We start from the raw sequence: 26853 nt of genomic DNA on the forward strand, positions 1-26853 counted from the left end.
TTACAGCATTTTCTTATGCTGTGAATAACTCCTCCTTGTTGCTAGGACGAGGGAAACATATCTGCTGATACAGATGTTTTGTTGTCTTTATTTCTCCACATGCACACAGTATTGGCCCTTGTAAGTATCCCCGTTTCATTAGGTTGTCCTTAGATTTGCCATTGCCTGTAGGTAACCTGATCATTGATCTCCATGTGGTCCAGTCCAAGTTGTGCACCACTGTTAAGAATTCTGCTGGCATTATCAGTGCATGGAGATAACCTACACTGGCTATCCACTGTTTTTCTCTGGCTTTTTTGGCTGAAGTGTCTTAATGCAGATGTTGACAATAAAAAGCTCTTCCCAGACTTCAACATTGCATGGTCTACCTCTGAATGCTCCCAGTGAGATTAAACTTGCGCAAATAATTTATACAAGCATTCAGGGTAACCAGAACAGTTTCTGTCCAATTCCTGTGATTTCCATTAGTTTCTATAGGCATTTTTAGGTATCTTTTTCTGAAAGACATAGCTGCTGAACAACTATAGATACAGTTGTGCCAGTCAGTGGAGAAACCAAAAATAGCAGCTCTGATAACACAAGGAGTAACGTTCATAGTATATTTGGACTTTTCCATTAGAACATAAAAACTTTAAGGAAGGATGTTGTGCACATCTGTCACTACAGGCAACTGAAAAGTGTAAAATATTTCTGCAGATCTGCAGTGCATAACAGAACATCAATTGGAAGTCACAGAAATTGGACAGGTGCACCTAGGTGGATATAAGTTAGGATACCAGTAATTAGTTATAATGTGAGTAAAAGGGACTGGTTATGTATGCAAAAAGTGGAATAAAATTCTTTGGCTGTAAACTTAAATTGGTAGTACATTGAACAGCTCTTTGAATGCTGTACTTAAATTACAGATTTGGAAGCATACAAGCTATCAATGCTGACAGTGTATGGGCCTCCAACAAGAAATGTTTTAAGTCTGATTGAGTAATTAGAGTGAATGCTAATAAGAGTTATTATAAATATTTGGTAAATAACTGTACTATCGACCAGTTTCTCTTTTGCCAGCTTTTTCAAAAATATTAGAAAAGGTTGTGTTTAAGTGTCTTCTTAAGCATCTAACTGCAAACAATATATTGTCCCAGTCACAGTTTCGGTTCCCCGAAGGTGATATAGAGAAGGCTTTCCACATGCACAGTGAGAATGTACTTCATTCATTCGACAACAAATCAGAGGCTACTGGCATTTTCTGTGACTGGTCAAAAGCCTTTGACTATGTGAATCACAGCATTCTCTTAAGTAAATTAGAGTACAATGGTGTCATCGGCAGGGCTGTAAAATGGTGCGAGTCATACCTAACTAACAGGAAACAAAGAGTGTTGTTGCAAAATATTTGTGGAGTGAGCAATCGCTCTTCATCTGACTGGAAATTAATTACATATGGTGTTCTTCGAAGTTCCATCTTGAGTCCATCGCTTTTTCTTGTATACTTCAATGACCTCTCGTCTGTTACATTGCCAGTTGCTAAGGTTGTTTTGTTTGCAGTTGATACAAACATTGCAATAAATAGCAAGTCAAGTACAGATTTATAAATGGCTGCTAATCAAATGGTTTACAGCTAATTCAAAGTCATTAAACTTTGAAAAGATGTGTTAGTCTGTTGGTCGGTTTTGGAATAACCATGCTGGGAGGCAGCGCAACAGCTAACACAAAGAGTATGAATTGGCATGAAATTTATATAATGGGAGATAAGTACTACTTGCAGTACTGGAATTAAAGCATGGATTGTTGTTGAAACTAAATTGGTGCTATGAACAGTTTTCCTTGTAGCAGAAGAAAAATACAATGCAATGTACAAATACTGAAGTCATAAAAATGAATAATATATACAGGATAATTTTTCTTACTCTGTCTATGGAGATTTTTAGGATGTCTGATTTTGTAGCAAACTTGGTGCTTAACAAAAAGTCAATTGTTAGATTATTCACATATATATTTAATAGAAGTCACTATTAGGTTTCACTGATATCATTAATTTACCTCTAATTTTCTGTGGTTGCTGATCATACAGTCCATCCACTAAATCTTGATAATTAGCACATATATATTTTAAGATGTCTTACAGGATAGAAGAAATTACTGCCTCTTCTGACTGCAGGCAAAAGTCATGCTCATGAACAATCTTGGTGTAATAAATAAAAATATTCTTGTGGCTGTGATAACTTTTAATATACTGGCTCACTCCACAGATATTTTGCAACAACACTCTTTGTTTCCTGTTAGTTAGGTATGACTCGCACCATTTCACAGCCCTGCCGATGATACCCTTATACTCTAATTTACTTAAGAGAATGCTGTGATTCACATAGTCAAAGGCTTTTGACCAGTCACAGAAAATGCCAGTAACCTCTGATGTGTTGTCTAATGAATGAAGTACATTCTCACTGTGCATGTGGAAAGCCTTCTCTATATCACCTTTGGGGGACCCAAATTATGACTGGGACAATATATTGTTTGGAGTTAGATGCTTAAGAAGACACTTAAACACAACCTTTTCTAATATTTTTGAAAAAGCTGGCAAAAGAGAAACTGGTCGATAGTACAGTTATTTACCAAATATTTATAATAACTCTTATTAGCATTCACTCTAATTACTCAATCAAACTTAAAACATTTCTTGTTGGAGGCCCATACACTGTCAGCATTGATAGCTTGTATGCTTCCAAGTCTGTAATATATATTTTGCTTGCATTTTTATACACACATGCCATTCACTACACACATCATTGACACATGAGTAAAAATTAAATTTCCTTTTTATGTGAGATCTTAAACATAAGTACTCTCAAGTGAGACTGAAACAAAAGTTGTTTAAAAAAATTGAATATTCTCTTGACATAGCTCTTCTGTTACAAAGATAATTTTAAAAGGCTATCTTTGCCATCTTCTGTGCCAATGTACAAATGTCTTATTACTAACGAGTAAAAGAAAACATTCATACAAATTAATAATGAGAAAAAATAAAAAGGTGTGATATTGGGAGGTAGTTGTTTAACTATTACACAAACACCCACTGTATGCAGTTCAGAACTTGTAAGAGATTTCCTTCTGGCATTTGTATAACATAGAAGACAAGTGGATCAAAGAGGTTATCACTGTCAAATTTCTGGGATTACAATTCGATAGTAAATTCAGTTGGGATGAGCATACCACAGAATTGCTGAAACACCTAATCAAGTCTGTATTTGCGGTGAGAATCATGTCAGATCTGGGAGATATAAATATAGAAAAAAACTTGCATACTTTTCCTACTTTCTTTGCATTGTGTCATATGGGATCATATTCTGCAATAAGTTGTCAATCTGAGGAAAAGTTTTTAAGAGTGTAAAAGCATATAATAAGACTCATTTGTGGTGTAAATTCAAGGACATCATGTAGAAACCTATTCAAAGAACTGGTTGTTCTAACCACTCCCTCTCAGTATATTTATTCCGTAATGAAATTTGTAGCAAGTACTATTTTCAGCCAGTAGCTTAATACATACAAGGGGCAGCATGTAAAACTAACCTGCAAAGTTAACGAACTCTGACACTGCTCTTCTGTCAAGTTTGAATAAAACTCCTCTTGGATACCCAAATACACGCTACTGTCCACTGTCATCTCAAAGAATATGGGGCCCATAACGCTTGTGGTGGAAACAGCACACTGGACACCAATCCTCTCATTATGCATGGGTATTTGTTGGATCTCATGTTGATTTTCTGTTGACCAAAACCTATTGTTTTGGGAATTTATGCACCTAGACAGGTGGAACCACACCTTGTCACTCATGATGAGCCTTAAGGGGGCCCAAGACACCACTGGCAACATTTACCAACAGCCATGAACAGAAGTGCACTCTCTTCTGCAGGTAAGGCTTTGTCAGTTATTGCAAAACACTTACCCAGTACAGTTTTAACTTCAGTCCCCTGAAAACATGTCTGCAACTTCTCTCACATGCATGAACCTGTTGACTCAATGTGCTGGTTGACTTATGATGACTTCTTTTCATTATCTCCTACACCTGCCTCTTTTATTCAGATGAACAGACAGTTGGTGGACTGTTCCTGGGAGGATTTTGAACTGATCCTGTACACCGATACTTGTCAGTCAATTCTTGTATGGCTTTTAGCTCGCACAGAACGTCCTGGAAATTTCTCCTGAAACAAATTCTTTGTTTTCACAAAAGATCCAGTGTAAATGAACACTTCAACAATGACAATATGCTCAGTTAACGAATACAGCTTAATCACACACTCTCACTAACCCGGCTTCACACAACGAGGCTTACAATCTTCTGACAAATGATCAGGGAAGTGAGTATTATATTCAAATGTTTTATGTTATACTTGTTCCATGCCAATGAGAATCATCTCAGTTTTGGGTCTATGGAACAAAAACTGAATCTAATCTAATCTAATCTAGACTACTCTAATCTATCCATAGTTATTTCAGTAATGATTTCATCTGAGTTAGTTCTGATCCAAGAATCAGACATTGAAGATTTCCATCTATGGCATGATCCCCACAGTAATATTTCCAACAAGAATAGAGGGATTGTATGAATCTAGCAAAGCCCAGTATAAAGTACATGCATCTTCTTAACCTTCTGGTGAAAAATAATGAAGTACAATGAATGCAAATGAAAGTAGTACTCGCAAAAAGACACTGCTCAGTGAATAAAAGAAGCGTTGTGCAGAAGATGGATATAATTGTTTTCTGCATGCCATCTTTTATATGAATAGCAATGTATCCCTATATACACATTTATATTGCTTCCTGCATTATAAAATAGCAAGCTGGAACTACATCATCTGTCATGATTTTGTTCCTGTAAAAACTTAAATTGTTCTCTTTCTTAAATGTCATCTAAATAATGCCTATTCACATCTTATATATACTATTTATGCCCAAATCCTATGATAATATTTGATCCACTGACTGGAGTAGTGTATTTTTACTGGAAATGTTAAAGGTAATGAATCATTGAACCTATGATAAATATGTGTAAGAGTAGATATGAGTTGAGCTAATAGGTAGCCTTAGAAATATTGACTCTATCTACTAGAAAGATCAACATCCAGACTTTATGGTAAAATGTTTCAGTTTTTCTGAAACTCATTAGCTTACTAAACAATTAATATTGAAGTTCATACACATCCAAAATTTCTATTGTATTAGCCATATGATTGGTAGATTTCAGCTTTTACCACTATATTTTTGTTGCCCTAATTTTCCTTGTCTGAATGGGACCCTCCATTAATTAATTAAGAAGTTGCTGAAATCAACATAAATTATTATAAATCTAAATATTGCTGTCATACTTATAATCAGCGAATTCTCAATGCAGACACACAAAATAGTTCTGTCATTTTTTCTTTGTTAATTAACTGTTTATTTTGTAAACTAAATTATTATTTGAGAATACAGTTCAGTCCGGTAAGTAAAATATAACCTGTCAGTTTTTCAAACTGTTATGTAGTTTCCAAAATATTGAAATGTCCATATGTCACTCTCTATAAGGCAAACCCCATATCAAAATCTTCAGTCCTCCATGAGCTAGCATATGAACTAAAACTATGTAACAAGTCTGCTGTCAGCATTCATACACACAACATTAGTATATTGATGTAGGAGTAATTTCATATGTCATATCACTGTGATCCACCTTGATCAAAGTGCAGTTCACACATATCAATCAACTGTAAAATAATGCTTCAAGGCTGCTGCCCTGTTAATATTATGGTGATAATTACACAGTGTTAGCTGTATACATTACTGTGCATTATTAATAGGCAACTGTGTCCACTATCTGTGTTATTTGATAACAGCTTCGTAATGTCCATCTGTTAGCCTTAATGCACAAAAGTGTGCTGCATCTGCCACTGTTAGTCTGATTAGTAAGACACTGAAAGTGCCTGCTGTGAAAAACATCTTATGTGAGAGCTGAAACTGGTCATCACATGGCTAATAGTGAAAATAAATGAGGAACAAGTCACATTAATTAAAAATTGTGGGGTGTATGTTATTGGAATATTTCCCATAATGCCAATTTTACAGAAATCCAACAAACTTTCTTCGATTAGGCACCATGAGGAGATAGAATTCGCAGTATCTTCTTTTCATTAGAAAGAAGCAATATATTTTTGTCCTCAAAGAATCTGACAAGCTGAAACCACAAGCCAAATTTTAACTTATCACATTCCATTGGCACAACATATTCTCTGCAAGGAGTAAAATAATCCCATCTGATGTTTATCCTTTAAAAATGGTAAAAGTAGTTTCTGATTTAACCATTGAAAAGGGATAACTATACTCAATAAAGATTTAATGGGCATGAAAGCTAGCATAAAAATTAATTTCTACTTGAAGAGTAAATGTCAGTGTTCACTTTTAGATGTGTTCCCTATACTAAATGTGTAATTACTGATTATGAGTAGAGAGGGATTAACAATTTAGGGGAATTTACAGATGAGTCCGAAGAAAGCAGAGCAGCAATGTAAGAATTGCTACATGTAATACAAAGTTTGTTTCAAAAGTTAGTTTACATCCCTGGAGAAACCAGAAACTCTCTAGAGATTTTTAGTTGAAAGTGAAGTAAAGACTTATAGAGTGACATTAATAATTCATCTTTCTCTTCCTCTCCTTTCTGTATCAAGATGTCTCATCTTGCATAAAAAAGTATGCTATGATGCTGAACTTCCAAAATCAGAGTGTCTTGCTTTTGAAGGTGCAGAGAAAAAAGAACGTATCTTAAAACAGTTTTTCTAAAAGAAGGAACAAAATACTATGAATTTAATTTTATTTGCATAATGCATTTATCTTCACAGGTAGTTGGCAGTGATTTATCATCACAGTTTCTAGTCTTCATTGTATTTGAATGAACCTGTGGCTGTGAAGGCTGGAGATCCAGGATTTTAATTTCTCATTTCTAGTTTCAGCACTTATTACATGATGAAAGTTGACATCTTGTGCACCTATCTGAATTTGCTCTATCCTTTTCAAAATTTCCTTATCAATAGAATAATGTTGAAAATTTCAAATTGTAATTTTGTGTGGACATTATTGTTTTTATGGCTGAAGAAATACTGTGCAACTCTTTCCACAAAAAGAGTTTTCTGTGAAAGCTTTTAAATGATATTCAACTAGGAAAGTGATGGTCAGTGGACATGCGGAGCAAAATCGGAATTTTCCGATTAGCTGCTTTTGAAATTTTGTTATTGTTTATCATTGTTATTTTAACACTAAAAAATTTAGGAAGTATAAAAAGTTTAAAATGTTAAGAACATTATGAGTTTTCAGTTTTTGTTAAATTTGTGAAGAAGTACACATAATGAGTGTTATAATTTTTTTTCCACATGGTAGTGCCCCCCCCCCCCCTCCCACTCTCTACAGAGAGAGAGAGAGAGAGAGAGAGAGAGAGAGAGAGAGAGAGAGAGAGAGAAGAGTACATACTTTCACTGTTTTTGATTTTTTTAGGTTACCTCAGAAAATTTACCAAGTTATCGTTGTGAAGATCTAAATGAAGCAACAGATGACTGGTGTAATCATAAATATGTAAAAAATCCATTAAATGAACAAGCCATTCCTGTTGAACACCAAAAACCGCTTGGAAAAATCAATGGTTCTGCAGTACAAATTACTCCGCAGAGAGTGGAACTGAAAATGAGAATCGGTATGTACATATTTATGGTAGTAATAGCAGTAGCAGTATGGCAAAAGTAGCAGTAGCAGTAGCAGCAGTAGTGGGACTATTATTATTATTATTATTATTATTAGTAGTAGTAGTAGTAGAAGTTATAGTTGTAATACTGATAATATCAAATATACTCAGACCATAATCAACAAAAAAATGCAGAATAATTCAAGATTATCAGTCTTGAGCTATGAGACCATCTTTAAGATGTCAAGCTAGAAGCAGATAATTAACAGCTATGTAACTGAATGAAGAAGAATGCTTAAAAAAGACAATAAAACAGTAGTTTACTGTTAAAAAATTAATATGTTAAATTTAACCCAACTAAGTAATAACAATGACATTTTATAACACTATAACAATTTTAAATCATTAATTCAATTTTTAACATGTGCTTCTCTTTCTTAATGTGTAAGTTGATTGTTTACACATTCCTGAAAGTTATCCACTGTGGTGACATGACACACGTTTGCTAGTGATTATTGTAGAAAGTGATACTGGGTGCCTATTTCTTGTAAATTAAATTAATAATAAAGTTTTGTTTTACATATGTTCTTATTTATTATTTATTAATGTTCATTTTTGTGTATGTATCAAGACATTTTATTTGTGATTTTAAATAGCTTTAGCCTTATGAAGTAGTAGTGACTTAGTAGTTAGTTATTTAATTGGATAGATAAAAAATCTACTCACCAAGCAGCATCAGAACACACACATAAGGAGGGAGGAGGAGGGGGGAGAAGGGGGAGGGGGAAGGGGGAGAAGGGGGAGGGGGATGAAGTGAATGTTCACATGGGAGAGTGGTCGGAGAAGGCAGTGCACAATCTGGATGGAGAAGGAGTGGTGTAGACAGAAGCTAGAAGGCAAAAGCTAAGGAGAGGCAGTGAGAACAGGTTAGCGCAGGTTTAGACCAGGGAATTGGGGAGTGCTGGTCAAATTGGAGAGACAATTCCTATTTTGTAGTTCAGACAAACTTATGATGACAAGTAACCAACTGTCTGCTCAAATGAATGGGCACTGCCAAACTGTGGCAAAACGTGAACTTGCCCATTCATTTGCCGAACATGCTGCACACCATGACAGTAATGACTACAATAGCTGCTTCAATATGCAGGCCATTTGGATACTCCCTTCCAGCACTATTTTTCTGAACTACGCATTGGTAATTGTGTCTCCAGCATGTCCAGTACTGTCACAGCTCCCAGGTCTAAACCTCCACTGACCTGTTCCCCCTGACTCATCTTATCTTTTCCCTTTTTCTCTTCTGTCCATGTCTGTCCTTTTCCATGTAGATAGTGCAACACCTTTCTCCACCACCCTTCCTTTCCCTCCCCCTCCCCTTCCTGCAGGGGCTCTCTCTCTCTCTCTCCCTCCCTCCCTCCCTCCCTCCCTCCCTCTCTCCCTCCCTCCATTTCTTCTTCCCCCTTTTCACTTTCCAACCCTCTCCCTTCTCATTTTACTCTGTTTCTCCCTCTTGAGCTTCATCTTTCTCTCTTTTTCCCTTCTTCATTTTTCCCTTCCCTTTCTGCATCTCACTATTCCTGCATCTCTATCTGCTCTACCCTCTGTACTCTTCTTGTCTTGTTGTGCAGCTGCAGAGTTATCTGTGCAAAGACCTTCCTCTTTCCTGCTACCTCCAGCTTGCATCCTCCCCTACCCCCACCCCATCTTCATCAGCTCAAGCAACTGCTTTCAGTAATAGAGCATCAATAATTAGTCGTGCTGTGGCCATGGGAGTGTATGTTTGGGTGTCTGTGTGGATGCATGTGTTAATCTGTATCCTTTAGCTAGACAAAGACCTAGTGCTCAAAAACTAGTGTGAACATTGTTTCCTGTTATGTGTTTCTGTGATGCATGCATCAATCTGTTATAGGTGAGTTGTTGTCTTCCCTATATTTTACACGTGATTGTAGTTTTCTGTGTCTGGCAACTTCAGATATACATGTAAGGTACATAAGCTGAAAAACTCATTTATCATGTCAGTTAAGACAGCTTGAACACTGTGTACTCATTCCTTCTATACCTAAACTGAATCACCAAGACATGCCAACATACATAAATGAATGATTTTCGTTTACGGCAGCTGTAGAGTCATCAACAGATTAGAAGTAATTTCAGGAGTATCGCAGGGTATTGGAACCCTTGCTATTCATGTTATCTATTAATGATCTGACAGACAACATTGATGGTAATCTCAGACTTTTTGCAGATGATGCTCTCATGTATAATGAAGTATTACTTGGATCTTGATAAGACTTCAAAGTGGTGCAAAGATTATCTACCTGCATTACCTCGAACCCCAGTCATGTGTTACATTCTGTACAACAGCCAGGCACATACTGATTGAACTGTTTGTATGCCAACAACATAGGGGTGACGAGGGGCTGCGGCAAGAAGGATGCTATTGTGACAAATAGCTGCCAAGAAGCTGACCGGAAATGGTGGGAGTTAAAATAAGTCAGATTTTTACAAAATACTATGGTATGACTTGTGGAGGATTAAAGGGCACAGAAACATAAAATTATGGTTTCTGTCAACTCACACATATAGCTGGCTCTATCACTTTTAGTGATGTGAAGTGGAGAATTGCAGGCTTTGTGTCCATTGACAGGATACTGGGAAAATGCCATAATTCTTCAAATAAGATTACTTCCAAAATTCTTGCACAACCAGTCAGAGAATACTGTTCAAATGTTTGTCACCAATACCAAATAGGACTAACAAGAAATGTTGACTGATGAGTGAGCATCATAGAAATGCTGAAAACTTGAAATGGGAAATGTTAGAAGATGGACTCCAGTTAGCCTACAAAAGGCTGCCTACAAAGTACCAAGACCCAGAATTAAGTGAGAATCTAGGATTATACTGCTACACCCTATGTGCCGTTCCCATAGATCAAACTCGTTACGGGGCTCAAGAGGTTTTTAAGCAGTTATTCTTTCACTTCATTAAAATGCACTTTAGGCAACCATATTTAAAAACAATTATTGCGTACACTCTACCATGAAAATTAAGAAAATAAACGTTCAATGACAGCATGGAAAGGGTAGATTGCTACTATCAACATGGAGGAGGTGTTGAGTCACAGATAGGTCGAATGAAAAAGATGCTGAAATATTAAGCTTTGGACAAAGTCGTACTTCTGAAACAGAAAGCACACACACACACACACACACACACACACACACACACACACACACATACACACACACACACACACACACACACACACACACATGTACATCCGCTGCCTCTGAGTCTTGGACCTCAACTATGGCACTGTATGACATGAGCAACAGCCTGCTGGGGTGGGTAGTTCGGATAATGAGTAGGCATGGAGTGGAAGGGGGGGGGGGGTAGCGAGGAGGAGAGAAGTAGAGAAGAGGAAAAGACTAGTATGAGCATTGATGGATACAAGACAAGACTGAAGTGGGAGGTGGGAAGAGGATAAGTGGGTGGAGGATGGGGCACAGACTATGAAACAGTCATTAAAGTGAAGCAAATCATGTTGGGCTGCAAGTTCAGCAATGGAGTGGTCCAGCTGTTTCGCAGCCACATTTTGGTGGTGGCCATTCATGTGGACAGGCAGCTTGTTAGTTGAATGAAATTTTCACTCTACAGCAGAGTGTGCACTGATATGAAACTTCCTGGCAGACTAAAATTGTGTGCCTGACCGAGACTCGAACTCGGGACATTTGCCTTTCACGGGCAAGTGCTCTACCAACTGAGCTACCCAAGCACGACTCACACCCCGTCCTCACAGCCTTACCTCTGCCAGTACCTCGTCTCCTACCTTCCAAACCTTACAGAAGCTCTGGCTGTGAGGATGGGGCATGAGTCATGCTTGGGTAGCTCAGTTGGTAGAGCACTTGCCCACGAAAGGTAAAGGTCCTGAGTTTGACTCTCGGTCCAGCACACAGCTTTAATCTGCCAGGAAGTTTCATATCAGCACACACTCTGCTGTAGAGTGAAAATTTCATTCTGGAAACATCCCCCAGGCTGTAGCTAAGCCATGTCTCTGCAATATCCTTTCTTTCAGGAGTGCTAGTTCTGCAAGGTTCGCAGGAGAGCTTCTGTAAAGTTTGGATGGTAGGAGACAAGGTACTGGCAGAAGTAAGGCTGTGAGGACAGGGCATGAGTCATGCTTGGAAAGCTCAGTTGGTAGAGCACTTGCCCATGGAAGGCAAAGGTCCCGAGTTCGAGTATCGGTCCGGCACACAGATTTAATCTGCCAGGAAGTTTCAGCTTGTTAGTTGTAGTTGTCATGTCTACGTAGAAAGCAGAATCATGGTTGCAGCTTAGTTTGTAGATCACATGGCTGCTTTCAGAGGCAGCTCTGTGTTTTATGGGAGGAGATGTCTGTGACAGGACTTGCATAGGCATAGTGGGAGGATGTATGAGAAAAGTTCTGCATCTAAGTCTGTTGCAGAGATATAAGCTGTGAGGCAAGGGTTTGAGAGCAGGGGTGAGTAGGGATGGACAAGGATACTGCATAGGTTTGGTGGGTGGCAGAATACCACTGAGGGAGGTGTGGGATTGATTGTAGGGAGTATATGTCTCATTTCAGGGCGTGACAAGAGGTACTTGAAACCTGGGTAAAGGGTATGATTCAGTTGCTCCAGTCCTGGCTGGTACTGAGTCATGAGAGGAGCACACCTTTGTGACCGAACAGGGGCTATGTGGGAGGTGGTAGATGGCTGGAGAGATTAGGCATGGGAAATATATTTCTCTACAAGGTTGGGAGGGTAGGTGGTCTGTGGAGGTTTCAGTGAGAACCTTGGCATATTTGGAGTGAAACTGCTCATCACTACAGATTTAACAGCCATAGTTGTCTAGGCTATATGGAAAGGACTTCTTGGTGTCAAATTGGTGGCAGCTATTAAATTGCAGGCATTGTTAGTGGTTAATAGGTTTGATATGAATGGAGTTACTTGTATAGCCATCCTTGAGGTGGAGGCCAACATCAAGGAAGATGGCTGTTGGGTTGAGGAAGGCCAGTTGAAGTGAATGAAGGAGATGGTGCTGAAGAATGTGGATAGGGTAGGAGATTGTAAGCTTGGAGTCAGTCAGGCATTGGGAAAGGTAACGTTCAGTAGTGGCAAGGACATAGACTTTTGGGATCCTGGCTGGCATGTTTCCACCACTGCCACACCATGCTGTCTGGGCATGAGGAAGGGGGAAAAAAGCAAATGTGCCACAAGCAAATGCACCTCACGCAGACACAGCCACCAACTTCAGGACCTTGGGCCAAACGCAATTTTCATAAATTAATATATATCTGTCTAGAAACTTAGCTGTAACAAATTTGTAACGAGTTGTAATTTTTATGCTCTCATTGCATAATTTTGCCTTCATTACATGAATTAATACTGTAGCTATTAAGCATTTAATTTTTCAAATGAAGTATTGTGATTTCTGATTGTTTGTACCTTTCTTTAGGTGAGACACATACAGTTGAATTTCATTATGGTGTTGTGGAAGATTATCCAGTTGATCTGTATTATGTTATGGATCTCTCCATGTCTATGCATAATCATAAGAAGCGGCTGTCTGAATTAGGAGGTGCTCTGGCAGCAACTATGCAAAATATCACTGAAAACTTTCGAATGGGCTTTGGTAGTTTTGTAGACAAAGTGGAATTACCATTTACAAGCACTGTTGAATCAAGGTATGACTCCAAAGACTCAGACACAAATGTAATACCTGTACGTATTTGAAATCATTTTATGACCTCTTATTCTTTGAGTAGTATTCATTTAATTGTGTATCAGTATTTTTTATTTTTTTATAAATGTGTACAATAAGTGAAAAAGGTGGTATTGAGAGCATATTTGAGGTGATATTTTGGGTTCATTCGTATTGTAATACATATTTCCAATAGATTGTTCGTGGAAAAGCAACCAGTGCTTTACTCCAAAAGTATATGTTTTATTCTAGAGTCACAATTTATTTATTTTGCTGAATGGCTACTGGTTTTGATAAACAGTACCATCTTTAGGACATCCTGTGCCATGCAGTTGTCATATTGGCTTCCCTAGTAGCTATGTCAAATACCATTTTACAGTTAATAGTATTCCAAGCAGTGTCAATTGTATGCTGGGGATCTCAGCGAGGTTGCATCATACCTTCTCCACATGGTGTCACAGCTCATCGACCAACCATGGCCGTGGTAATCACCCCACATAGGTAATGTGCAATTGTGAAAGGCTGCATTGATAGGCTTTAATATTAGGCGACCGCAAAGGACAATAAACAAACTTGCTGTCATTTGTACGTTATCATACTGTGTGGCACTGTAATCCAATTATTATATTCTGAACCCAATGATACTGTATGTCTGTAAGTGATGAGACAATATTATGGAAAGGGTAGTTGCTAATTACCATATAGTGGAGGTGCTGAGTTGCAGATAGGCACAACAAAAAAGACTGTCACAAAATAAGCTTTTGGCCAACAAGGCCTTTGTCAACAACAGATGACAGACACATGCACACGCGCGCACGTGCCCACACACCCACATACCTATACACCCACATACCCATACACCCACACCCACACCCACCCACCCACCCACCCACCCACATACACACACACACACACACACACACACACACACACACACACACACACACACACTATCCTTTTCATGATATTGTTACTCCCCATCCTGGATTTTCCATTATAAGTGATGAGACATTTGAAGTCCATAGTTACTTTGTGCATCCACAAATTTTAAAAAAATAAGTCAAGTGCATTTACGTATCATGGTGCTAGGGCCCCTATCATCTTAAAGTCAATTATATATCAAACATTTAAAACTTAGTAAACAGTAGGATATATTAAATTAACTACCATACATTTGCACTCAGTCATATTGTATAGGTTATATCAGAGGGAGGAGGGAGGAGAGAAGTAGATGAGGGGAGACAAAAAAGAGGAGCGATGTAATAGGCATACGGGGAGGAGAAACTGATTAAACTTTGCAAGTACAGAGGTTAAAAACAGGCAGGGCAGGGGGGGGGGGGTGTAGTGGTTTGAGATTAGTAACAAAGTCAGTAAATTGTGTATTGAAGGTGTATCCAGTAAGTAACATGATGTGGCACTCTTGTATCCATTTTGTGAAAAGTTCTAGAATTGCTTTTCCCTCAGTTCCATTTGATCAATGAGTACCTTATCTGCTCTTCTCTTCATGTGACTGTAAATTTCCACTTCCTCCAAGATGCCCTTAGGGCAATATGCAAAATTTCAAGATTATTCCATATGTCTTGTATTGCATGCTTATTTTGAATGAGGTGTTTACCAAAGGTAGATTTTTGTCTCTATAGAATGCTCCTTGAACCTTGTCAGAAAGTAGTGTCCTGTTTGTCCAATGTAAAAACTATTACACTCATTACAGGAAATTTGACACACCTACTTGGGAAGCCAGTGTGTCAGTTACATACCAGTGGATGGCCTGAAGATGATACATGTGCCAAAACCAGTAGTCAGTCGGCAAAATAAATATATTACAACTATAGACTGAAATATATACTCTTTTGATATTCTAATACAAATATAATTTAATTAATTTTTATAATATGTTGGGTTAACTTGACTGAATCCTCATGAACACATAATACAACAAAATAACTAAGCTGTCTTGGATCTGAGAATCTGTTATGTTTCATTAGCAAAGAAGTATTGTTTGATGGAGATTACTATTTGGCAATTTGTGATCTGATAACCTACCAGAGAGCTGTTGTCTTATTTTTTGAGCTTGAAATATAGATATTATTATTAAGACTTTTGAATTCTTTTAACAACGCATGTTGCTTATTATTTGGTCGCATTTTTTCCCAAAATGTCTAAATTGTGATATAGCATTATTGTGTTTTAATGAATGATTGGAGTATTTCTTTCTGTCTACTGGAAGTTATAATGACCTTTGCTATCCAACATTTATTTTTGTCTATCTTATTCTTGTATTCTGTTGGAAACACAAAATGAAAATAATGCTGCTAGACATTGTAGAAGCTGTCTCATATGCTATTTACTTCATATTTGTTGAAGACATCCTCCTACATTTCCACTGATAGCTGAAAATTTAATTCTCTGGGTTTGTCGTCACTACACTCTTTCCGTTCAGTTATTTTAGTTGTTGGCCCCCACTTTTTGTCAGTGTTTCTAGTAACAGGCACAGGCTGAGCTTTGTGGCCATTGTAACTCATATTTATTATGTTACTGTTGTAGTTGAGGCCACACAATCTTCTAAATATTTTGTCAACTGCAGATTTACTTTCAGCTGTTATTCTAAATGGAGAGTCAGCTGCTGATGTCTGCATTTAAATCTCTGCAGATAACCAGTTAATATCTCATTACATAATATTAAGCACCCTTTTAAAATCTGCAGTGAATATTTTCAAGTCTCCAAACATTAAAATCTACCAAATCAACTATAAACAGTTCAAAATCTTTGTCCCTTGCTAAGATTTGATGTTTTCTATTGCTGTAAATTCCAAGTATTATTCCACAAAAGTAGCTTTTCCAGCCCTACTTATTTTTGCTTCTACAATAAGAATTGATGAGTTTATATCCAGAAATCACAGTTGACATAATCTGTTTTTGTTTATACAGTGTTTAGTTACCCATATTTAGTTCACAATTCACTAATTCAAATTGTACTTATTTTGCAGAGACTGAACATTGTGATGTAGTACTTAAACACATCGGAACATTTATTTGTAGATGACATCTTATCATTAATCCTAGTTGTTTCTAATGGACCACTTATTCTAAAAAAGTTTTCTCCTGTTTATTTTGGAGTTACAAGTTACCAGAAGATTTTGTAGTTGGTTATATTACATTTTCTTGTCACTGCTACAACTATATTGACATCTATACTCTGAAAACCACTGTGAAGTGCATGGCAAAGGAAATATTCCATTGTACCAGTTATTAGGTTTTCTTTCCTTTCCAGTCACATATGGAGTAAGAGAAGAGTGATTGTTTAAATGCCTCTGTGCATGCTGTAATTATTCTAAACTTGTCCTCACAATCCCCATGTAAGTGATACATAGACTTTGCAAGCTACCATACTGTGTGTGGTGGAGGGTACCCAGTACCAATACTGATCATTTACTTTCCTGTAACATTTGCAATTAGAGCGAAGGAAAAAGACTGTTTATATGCCTTATGAGCCTTAATTTCTCTCATCTTATCTTCATAGTCCATACACAAAAAGCATGTTGATGGCAGTAGAATTGTTCTGCAGTCAGCTAATGCCAGTTCTCTAAATTTTCTGAATAGCATTTCTTGAAAAGAACATTACTTTTCCTCCAGGGTCTCCCATTTGAGTTCCCAAAGCATTCCATAACACATGCATGTTGTTTAAACTTACTGGTAACAAATCTAGCAACCTGTTTCTGAATTACTTCAATGCCTTCCTTTAATTTGTCCTGGTATGGATCCCCACTTTCCCAAAATTCTCTCAATAAATCAAAGCCAACCATTCACCTTCCCTACCACAATCCTCACATGCTCATTCCATTTCACATTACTTTGCAGCATTATGCCCAGATATTTAAATGCTGTGACTATGTCAAGCGGGACACTACTAATGCTGTGTCCAAACTTCATGCATATGTTTCTCCTACTCATCCACATTAACTTATATTTTTCTATCTTTAGAACTAGCTCCCATTCATCACACCAACTACAAATATTGTCTAAATCATCTTGTATCCTCCTACAGTCATCAACTTCGACATCTTCCCATACACCTCAACGTCATTGGTAAACAACTGCTGATTGCTGCCTACCTTGTCCACAAGATCATTTATGTATGTTGTTGTTGTGGTCTTCAGTCCAGAGACTGGTTTGATGCAGCTCTCCATGCTACTCTATCCTGTGTAAGCTTCTTCATCTCCCAGTACCTACTGCAACCTACATCCTTCTGAATCTGTTTAGTGTATTCATCTCTTGGTCTCCCTCTATGATTTTTACCCTCTGCACTGCCCTCCAATACTAAACTGGAAATCCCTTGATGCCTCAGAATATGTCCTACCAACCAAACCCTTCTTCTAGTCAAGTTGTGCCACCAATTTCTCTTCTCCCCAATTCTATTCAATACCTCCTCATTAGTTATGTGATCTACCCATCTAATCTTCAGCATCCTCCTGTAGCACCACATTTAGAAAGCTTCTATTCTCTTTTTCTCTAAACTATTTATTGTCCATGTTTCACTTCCATACATGGCTACACTCCATACAAATACCTTCAGAAAAGCCTTCCTGATGCCTAAATCTATATTCAGTGTTAACAAATGTCTCTTCTTCAGAAACGCTTTCCTTGCCATTGCCAGTCTACATTTTATATCCTCTCTACTTTGACTATCATCAGTTATTTTGCTCCCCAAATAGCAAAACTCCTTTACTACTTTAAGTGTCTCATTTCCTAATCTAATTCGTGCAGCATCACCAGATTTAATTCGACTACATTCCATTATCCTCATTTTGCTTTTGTTGATGTTCATCTTATATCCTCCTTTCAAGATACTGTCCATTCTATTCAACTGCTCATCCAAGTCCGTTGCTGTCTCTGACAGAATTACAATGTCATCGATGAACCTCAAAGTTTTTATTTCTTCTCCCTGGATTTTGCGTTGCAGGCGGGCACAGTTAAAAGACACTTACACAAAGGTTTTGGCCAGAGCATTCATCAGAAAAAGAAAAACACATACTAGCAATTCTGATAAGAAAGCACACCTCACACACACATGACCGCTAGCTCCAGCAGCTCAGGCCAGAATGGTTTCGACAAGGTCTTGGTAGACAGGCACTATCCCCCAGCCCTAGTCTGCAAATGGATCTCCTTTGCCATTTCCCCATCCCTCCCAACATCCCCAAGAACCAGTAACAAAGGAGTGTCCCTTCATCACCTGGTACCACCCCAGACTGCAACAGCTGAACCACATCCTTTTACAGGGCTTCGATTACATTTTGTCATGGCCTAAAATGAGGGACATCCTACCCACGGACCTTCCCACCCCTCCTAAAGTGGTGTTCCATCACCCACCCAACCTCCAGAGCATCCTAGTCCATCCATAAGGCACTCCCAGTCCCGACCCCTTGCCACAATGTTCATATCTGTGTGGAAGCCACAGCTCCAAGACTTGCCCAATCCACCCATCTAGCACAACCTATTCCAGTCCTGTCACAGGTTTATCCTACCCCATCAGGGGCAGCCATCTGTGAAAGCAGTCACACCATTTACCAGCTCTGTTGTAATCATTGCAGAGCTTTTTATGTTGATATGACTAAGAACCAGCTGTCCACCAGGATGAACAGCCACTGCTAAACTAGCTAGACCATTCAGCGGCACAACATGCAGCTGAGTATAACATGCTCAGTTTCAATGGCTGTTTCACTACCCAAGCCATCTGGATCCTCCCCTCCATCACAAGCTTTTCTGAACTGTGCAGATGGGTGTTACCCTTGCTCACATTCTCCCCTCCCATAACAATCCTGACCTCAACCTACAGTAACATACTATACCCGCACCCTCCAGCCAGTAGTCTCCACCCACTCTGTCCTATCACCTCCTCCCCATTCTCATCTCTCATCCTCTTTGTTTGTCACCCTCTGCTAATGCGCCTGCCCATCTTTCCCTGCTCCTTCCTTCTTCACTCTGTTTTCCCCACCTCCCTGCCCCACAACCTCTGACACTGTGCCTGTTGGGATTCTGGTTCCTACACACTACTACACCAGAGTGTGCTCATCTCTCCTTCCATCCATACACTGCTGTCACTTCCCCTTCCCCACCCCCTCCAGACTGCTGCTTCCATCCCATATGATAGTTTTATTTATTTATTTATCCATCTGTAGACAATATACATTGTATGGATGTCGTCAGTGAATGTACAAATTGTGGTATGAAGTCTAAATATTTTCTTAACAAATGCCATTTACATTGTTTAATACACATAGGTATTTTGACATAGAGCTAACATACATAAATACAAAGCCCTGCATACATATTACATAAAGGAAAAAAAGATAATTTATATTGTTTAAGTAAGTATACTAGGTCTGTTGATATGGAACTAGCAGACATAAATACATAGTTATAAATACATATTACATGAATGAAAAAAATATGTCAGGTATAACTTATGTTACATATTCCCAACAATTCTTTGGTTTTCATTTAAGATATTCATCCAAAGTGTAGAAACAATGCTCTTGCAAAAACAGTTTTACAGTTTTTTTAAAAGAATACATACTGCTAATTTCTTTTATATTCTGTGGCAGTTTGTTATAGATTATCATGCCTCAATAATCAAGACTGTTTTGAGCTTTCAGCTTATTTTTGTATCTAAATGGAGACAATGACTCAACCTTGTGCTGATCATGAATAATGTTATTCAAGCTATAATTTTCAAGATTTTTTCTGATATACATTATGGTCTGAAAAATAAACTCACAAGGAACAGTTAGAATGCCCAGGTTTTTAAATAATTCTTTGAAATGAGCCCATTTATTTAATTTTGTCACTATTATTACTGCTCTCTTTTGTAATCTGAAAACAGTTTGCATAAGAGAGCTGTTGCAATCTGCTCCAAGCTGTCAGAGTTGGTGGTCATGTGTGCTGAGGTGTGCTGGCTAGTGTGAACGAATAGTGTGTGTTTCTCTGTTTCTGATAAAGACTGTGGCTGAAAGTGTTGTGTAAGGATCTTCTAATTGTGCATGTCTGCAACTTAACATGTCATCTTTACACTAAGTAGCAGTCTATCTTTTCGTACATTGTTGATATTCCTACTGGGAGTTACCATCGTTTGATTTTGCTGAATGTTTTTTCTTCCATTCTACAACCCTGTGGTGTTTTCCTTTGTTACTATTCTCTATAGCATTACCTTTCTCAGTGTCCATTCTTTGTCTTCTTTCCTGTGTTTATTCACTGCCTTCTGAACTGCATCTACTTCTGAGCCACATTATATCAATGATTGTACACACACAGTGCAGGCTTCGTGACCTTGCGGACTGTTGATGCAGTATCTGGTACTCCAGATTCTTTCTTCTGATAGTTATAATTATATTCATTCCTATGTATGCCACTTCATCCCTCATCCTTATGGACTTTAGTATTATATTTTCCACACCCATCTGTGGCACACGAACTTGTGAGCCTCACCCTAACCTATCGCCCTCCTCCCCTTTTCTCTTATCACAACACACACATACTGCCATACATCATCTGATCCTTTTCTTCCACATTTCTATAGGTTTTGTAATGTATTTGTGCATGTTTTTACATGGTTTCATGATTTTACATGTTTTTATGTATTTGTGAATATTTTTATGTATCTGTGTGTATTCTTGCATATCTGTGCAGTCCTCTCTTCCCACATTTGTACACTGCTATCTCTTTCCCTTCCCTGCTCCCTCTAGACTGTTGCTTCCATCCCACATGATGCTGCGTTCTGGCCAGAGCTGCCGAAGTTGGTGGTCATATGTGCATGAGGTGTGCTTGCTTGTGGGAATGAATGGTTTGTGTTTCTCTTTTTCTTTTGAAGGCTATGGACAAAAGAGTTGTGTAAGTGTCTTTTCATTGTGCCTGTCTGCAAATTAACATGGCATCTTTACAGTAAGTAACACTCTACCTTTTCCTACATTGTTAAAGTTCCTACCTAGAGTTTCCATTATTTGCTTATGACAATAAGCATAGATGTGCTATATTTGACACAGAAGGCACTCATGTGATTATTTTGACTAATTTTTGTGTTTTCATTTCTTTTCTAAGACTGTTTGGATGATGGCCATGCCTAGTACGAAATCTTTATGGAACACCACTGATATATTCTTAGAATCGTATGTCAATACATATGTGCTATAATGGAACCAAGTCTTTCAGATTGAATATTGGGTGATGCTGAGGGAATTAGATTAGGAAATGAGACACTTAAAGTAGCAAAGGAGTTTTGCTATTTGAGGAGCAAAATAACTGATGATGGTTGAAGTAGAGAGGATATAAAATGTAGGCTGGCAATGGCAAGGAAAGCATTTTTGAAGAAGAGAAATTTGTTAACATTGAGTATAGATTTAAGTGTCAGGAAGTCATTTCTGAAAGTATTTGTATGGATTGTAGCCATCTATGGAAGTGAAACATGGACAATAAATAGTCTGGACAAGAAGAGAATAGATTTGAAATGTGGTGCTACAGAAGAATGCTGAAGATTAGATGGGTAGATTACATAACTAATGAGGAGGTACTGAATAGAATTGGGGAGAAGAGGAGTTTGTGGCACAACTGGACTAGAAGAAGGGATCGGTTGGTAGGACATGTTCTGAGGCATCAAGGGATCACCAGTTTAGTATTGGAGGACAGCGTGGAGGATAAAAATCATAGAGGGAGACCAAGAGATGAATACACTAAGCAGATTCAGAAGGATGTAGGCTGCAGTACGTACTGGGAGATGAAGCAGCTTGCACAGGATAGAGTAGCACAGAGAGCTGCATCAAACCAGTCTCAGAACTGAAGACCACACACACACACACACACACACACACACAAACACACACACACACACACACACACACACACACACACACACACACAAGGCTTTGTAGCGTTTATCAATTTCAACTTACTACTATCAATAATAAATCAAATGGAATAGCAACTCGAACAGTTTCTCTTACTAGTGTTCAGTGTGAGCACCATTCATCAAACAGGACACGTCAAGTCAATTGGCAATTTCTTCCCAAACCCTGTTCAGAGTGTCTGGAGTAATTGTGGCTACAACTGCTTCAGTCATTTTTCTTAAGTTGTGTAGGTCAGCTGGTAGTGAAGGCACATATGTATGATCCTAAAGGACCTAAGGTAAAAACGACATGGCATTAGGTCACACCCACCCACCCACACACATACATACGCGCGCGCGCGCACACACACACACACACACACACACACACACACACACACACACACACACACACACACACACACCCCTCATGCAAACATGACCACCAACTCCAGCATCTCGGGCCAGAATGCAGCATCATGTGGGATGCAAGCAGCAATCTGGAGGGGGCGGAAAAGCTGAAGGGGTAGTAGTGCACAGGTGAGGAGACAGATGAACACCGTCTGGTGGAGTGTGCAGGGACTAGACTGCCAACAGTCGCAGCATCAGGAGGTCATGGGGCAGGGAGGTGAGGAAAAAAAGGAGCAAAAGAAGAGAGGAGCAGGGAAAGATGTGTGGATGCAATGGCAGAGGGCCGCAAATAAACAGGGTGGGAGATGAGAATCATCTCCTCCTCTTTCTCAGCTCCCCTAAATTGAATATTTTTTTTGTGGCACATCCTGGTGAAAAGTTTCATCCCCTCCCAATTCTCATCTCCCAACCTATTGATTTGCAGCCCCCTGCAAACACATCCACCCATCTTTCCTTGCTCGTCTCCTTTTTTGCTCTTTTTTTGCTCCATCTCCTTGCTCCACAACCTCCTGATGCTGTGCCTGTTCACAGTTTGGTCTCTGCATACTCCACCAAACAGTATTCATCTCTCTCACCACCCATACACTACTACGCCTTCCCTTCCCTGCCCCCTCCAGATTGCTTCTTGTATCCCATGTGATGTTGCATTTCAGCCCAAGATGCTGGAGTTGGCAGTCATGTGTTCATGAGGTGTGCTTGCTTGTGTGTGTGTGTGTGTGTGTGTGTGTATGGTGTTTGTCTCTCTCTTTTACTGATGAATGCTATGGATGAAAGCTTTATGTGAGTGTCCTTTAATTATGACTGCCTACTACTTGATGTGTCTTCTATATGGGAAGTAGCAATCTGTCTTTTTCCTACATTGTTGAAACACCAGTTATAGTCGCTTCACTGAAAAAAAAAAAAATGCCTGAAAAGTTTTCACCAGGATGTGGCCCAAAAAACATTCAATTTTCAGGATTCTTGTTGTAGATGTACCACATCATGGGGATTTGCTGATGCCCAGATGTGCACATTATGTGTGTTCACATTTCTACTTCCCTGAAATGCTGATCGATTCATCACTGAAGACAACACAATTCAGAAAATCTTCATTACTTGCATCAACACTTTCCTTGCAAAGTTGGCATGTGAACCGTAGTCTATAGGCTTTAGAGCTTGTGATGGGAGGGGGGGGGGGGAATAATACTGTTTGAGCTGGTCTTTCATGTAACATATGGTCATGTAACAAATGGTAGAAAACCTTAAAACTCTGATATTCATTTTGAAACACTCTCTGGCCGTTGTGGCCGAGCGGTTCTAGGCGCTTCAGACTGGAACCACGCGACCGCTATGGTCGCAGGTTCAAATACTGCCTCGGGCATGGATGTTTCTGATGTCCTTAGGTTAGTTAGGTTTAAGTAGTTCTAAGTTCTAGGGGACTGATGACCTCAGATGTTAAGTCCCATAGTGCTCAGAGCCATTAGAACCATTTGAATTTTTTAAACACTCACTATTTGTGATTAATAAGAAAAGTGAATTTAGGATGATGTGTTCAATTCACAACCATGTTACTAAAAATAAAAATAACCTCACTATATACTGCCCACCCCTATGTAATTTTTATAGTACTGTCAGTCACGGTTAAAACAAGCTCTAGAATTTGGTTTGTTGGTAGAGTACTGGGGAAACACAATCAGTCCACAAAAGAGATTGCTTACAAATAAATTGTGTGACCTAGTCTGGAATATTGCTCAAGTGTGTGGTACCCATACCAAATAGGACGAACAGGGGATATTAATCATATACAGAGAAGGGGAGCATGAATGGTCACAAGTTTTTTTTATGCATGGGAGAGTGTCACAGTGATGCTGAAGAAACTGAACTGGCAGACTCTTGAAGATATAAACTACCCCGAGAAAGTCTTATAACAATGTTTAAAGAACCAGCTTTAACTGATGGTTCTAGGAATATACTAGAACCCCCTACGTATTGCTCATATATGAATCGTGAGGACAAGATTAGAATAACTGCACCATGCACAGAGACATTGAAAAATCACATATCATATGTTAATGGAACAGAAAGAAACCCTATTAACTGATAAAATGGGGCATACACTCTGCCATGCACTTCACAGTGTTTTGCAGTAAATAGCTGTATATGTAGATATAGATATGAAACAGACCTTTAATTTTTCAGTGTTTAGACAGCCAACAATGGTCTCTGTTAAGTTATGTAAATGTTTTGTTTGAAGTAACAGATAATAATAGAAACTGAGCATTATAAGAAGATGAGCATTGGTTTCTTCAATGTGGATGTTTTACTCCTAACATGCTTAAATATATAGGAAGTAATTTGTAAGTAATTTCCATAATTCTCAGTATGAGCAGATTGGTACTACTTTTAATTTGTTACTAGTACATGTTACAGAAGTAGTGTGCAGTGTCTGCTTTGGCCTATTAGTATATAATTTCAGTCATTCCACATACCTGAAGGTTCTTGCAAGTTCTCCTTCATGAAGGAATTTACAAAGCATGAGATGTAAATGAGTGACAAATTTAAATTAATGGTTAAACCATCCCTTTTAGATAGTTCTTTACATTTACTCAGTGAATTTACCTCAAATACTGAAACTAGACAAAATGAATTTCATATGTTGATAGTTTAACGTTTTAGTAATTCTAAAAATGTGTACTTTTGTAAATATGATAAGATCCAAAGAAATGCCCCCTCCCCCTCCACAGGCAAGAGAATTAAAAGTCAAGTGTTAACAGATGAAGTATTTGCAACAAAGTGCCAGAATCTGAAGCACTCCTAAAATATAGTTAAGCTCACATAATACAGAAAGCTGGTTTGAACTTGAAGTTGATAGCAGTGAGATTTTGGAAGAAATTTAAGCATATATGGAAAGAATGGGCTAATGAGAAATGGAGGTAGTGTATCTGTTACAGAAGATAAGAAAGTCAAATTTACTGTGGTACAAATTGAAGCTACATGTGGGATTGTAAGGCTTAGTATCAGGGGTGAGCATCAAAATGTAATTGCATTCTTCCATCAAGACCAAACTCACCTCCTGACGTCACCAAAAACTGTAGAGAAATTCTCAGTTCAACTGTACATAAATTCCCCATTTGAACTTCAGTCACTGGAGAAGACTTTAATCAAGTGCATTCTCTTTTGAACTGAGAGTGCAACAGCCTTTGCTTCCTCAGCATTTTTTGAACTTTGTAGTTAAACGATGGTGGGTCTTTCCCATCCTTAACCCACTTACTCCATACATACTTCTCCAGAGCATGATTTACAACCCTTTTAAAACTTTGCCCATAATTCCTCTATGTACATCATACTGGAACTAAATGAAGTCTATTCATTGTGTAAGTAGAATGCTAGCATCTGCTTACCTGGTCTTCCTAGCAGAAATACTTGCCTAGCTTTCTTGATTGAGTTATTAACTTTAGTAACCATAGTCATTATGATGACATCATGGCCACCAATACCTCCACTGATGCTGTCAGTAAGTTCAGGCCTGTTTGTACAAGGTTTGGAACTTAAATAGTGGTAACTATTTATTCGCAACCAATACAAAAAAGTTACATGTATGCACATTTTACTGTCCTTCAAAGTAGTCACCAGCATTGTGTAGAACCTGTTGTTAGCAATGTGGAAGGCGTAGTATACCATTAGCATAGCCTGTTCTGTTGATGATGTGAATGGAGCGGTCTACTGCCTGTCAAATCTCTGGAACAGTTCTGAAGCGAATGCCATGAAGTGGTTCCTTCATCTTTGGAATCAAATATGTCACCATCACCTGCGACTAGCTTTATAAAAGAAGCGGCGACACTTTCTGCGCAACCCACCTGTCATTTTGCATGACAATGCTCGGCCACATACAGCACAATCTGTGACATCTCTGTTTGGTTGCTGGCACTGGGAAGTACTGTACCATCCACCATATTTCCTGGGCTTAAGTCCTTGTGTCTGTTCCAGAGATTCGACAGGCAGTAGACCACTCCATTCACACCATTAACTGAACAGGCTCTGCTAACGGTATACTACGTCTTCCACATTGCTAGCAACGGGTTCTATACGATGCTGGTGACTACTTTGAATTACAGTAACAGGTGCAAACATGTAACTATTTTGTATTGGTTGTGAATAAATAGTTGCCACTATTTAAGTT

The 26853-nt window shown here is 38.5% G+C and overlaps 1 protein-coding gene across 2 annotated transcripts in view; it reads left to right on the forward strand.

Moving 5' to 3' along the window:
- LOC126163027 (integrin beta-PS-like) overlaps positions 1–26853 on the forward strand; it is a 258145-nt gene that overhangs the window by 8431 nt on the left and 222861 nt on the right. For both annotated transcript variants that reach the window (XM_049919898.1, XM_049919896.1), the window contains exons 2-3: positions 7510–7705; positions 13166–13394. In XM_049919898.1, the coding sequence (XP_049775855.1) occupies positions 7510–7705; positions 13166–13394 (425 nt within the window). The remainder of the gene's footprint in view (positions 1–7509; positions 7706–13165; positions 13395–26853) is intronic.

This window comes from Schistocerca cancellata, chromosome 2, assembly GCF_023864275.1.
Source record: "Schistocerca cancellata isolate TAMUIC-IGC-003103 chromosome 2, iqSchCanc2.1, whole genome shotgun sequence".
NCBI classification, from domain to species: domain Eukaryota; kingdom Metazoa; phylum Arthropoda; class Insecta; order Orthoptera; family Acrididae; genus Schistocerca; species Schistocerca cancellata.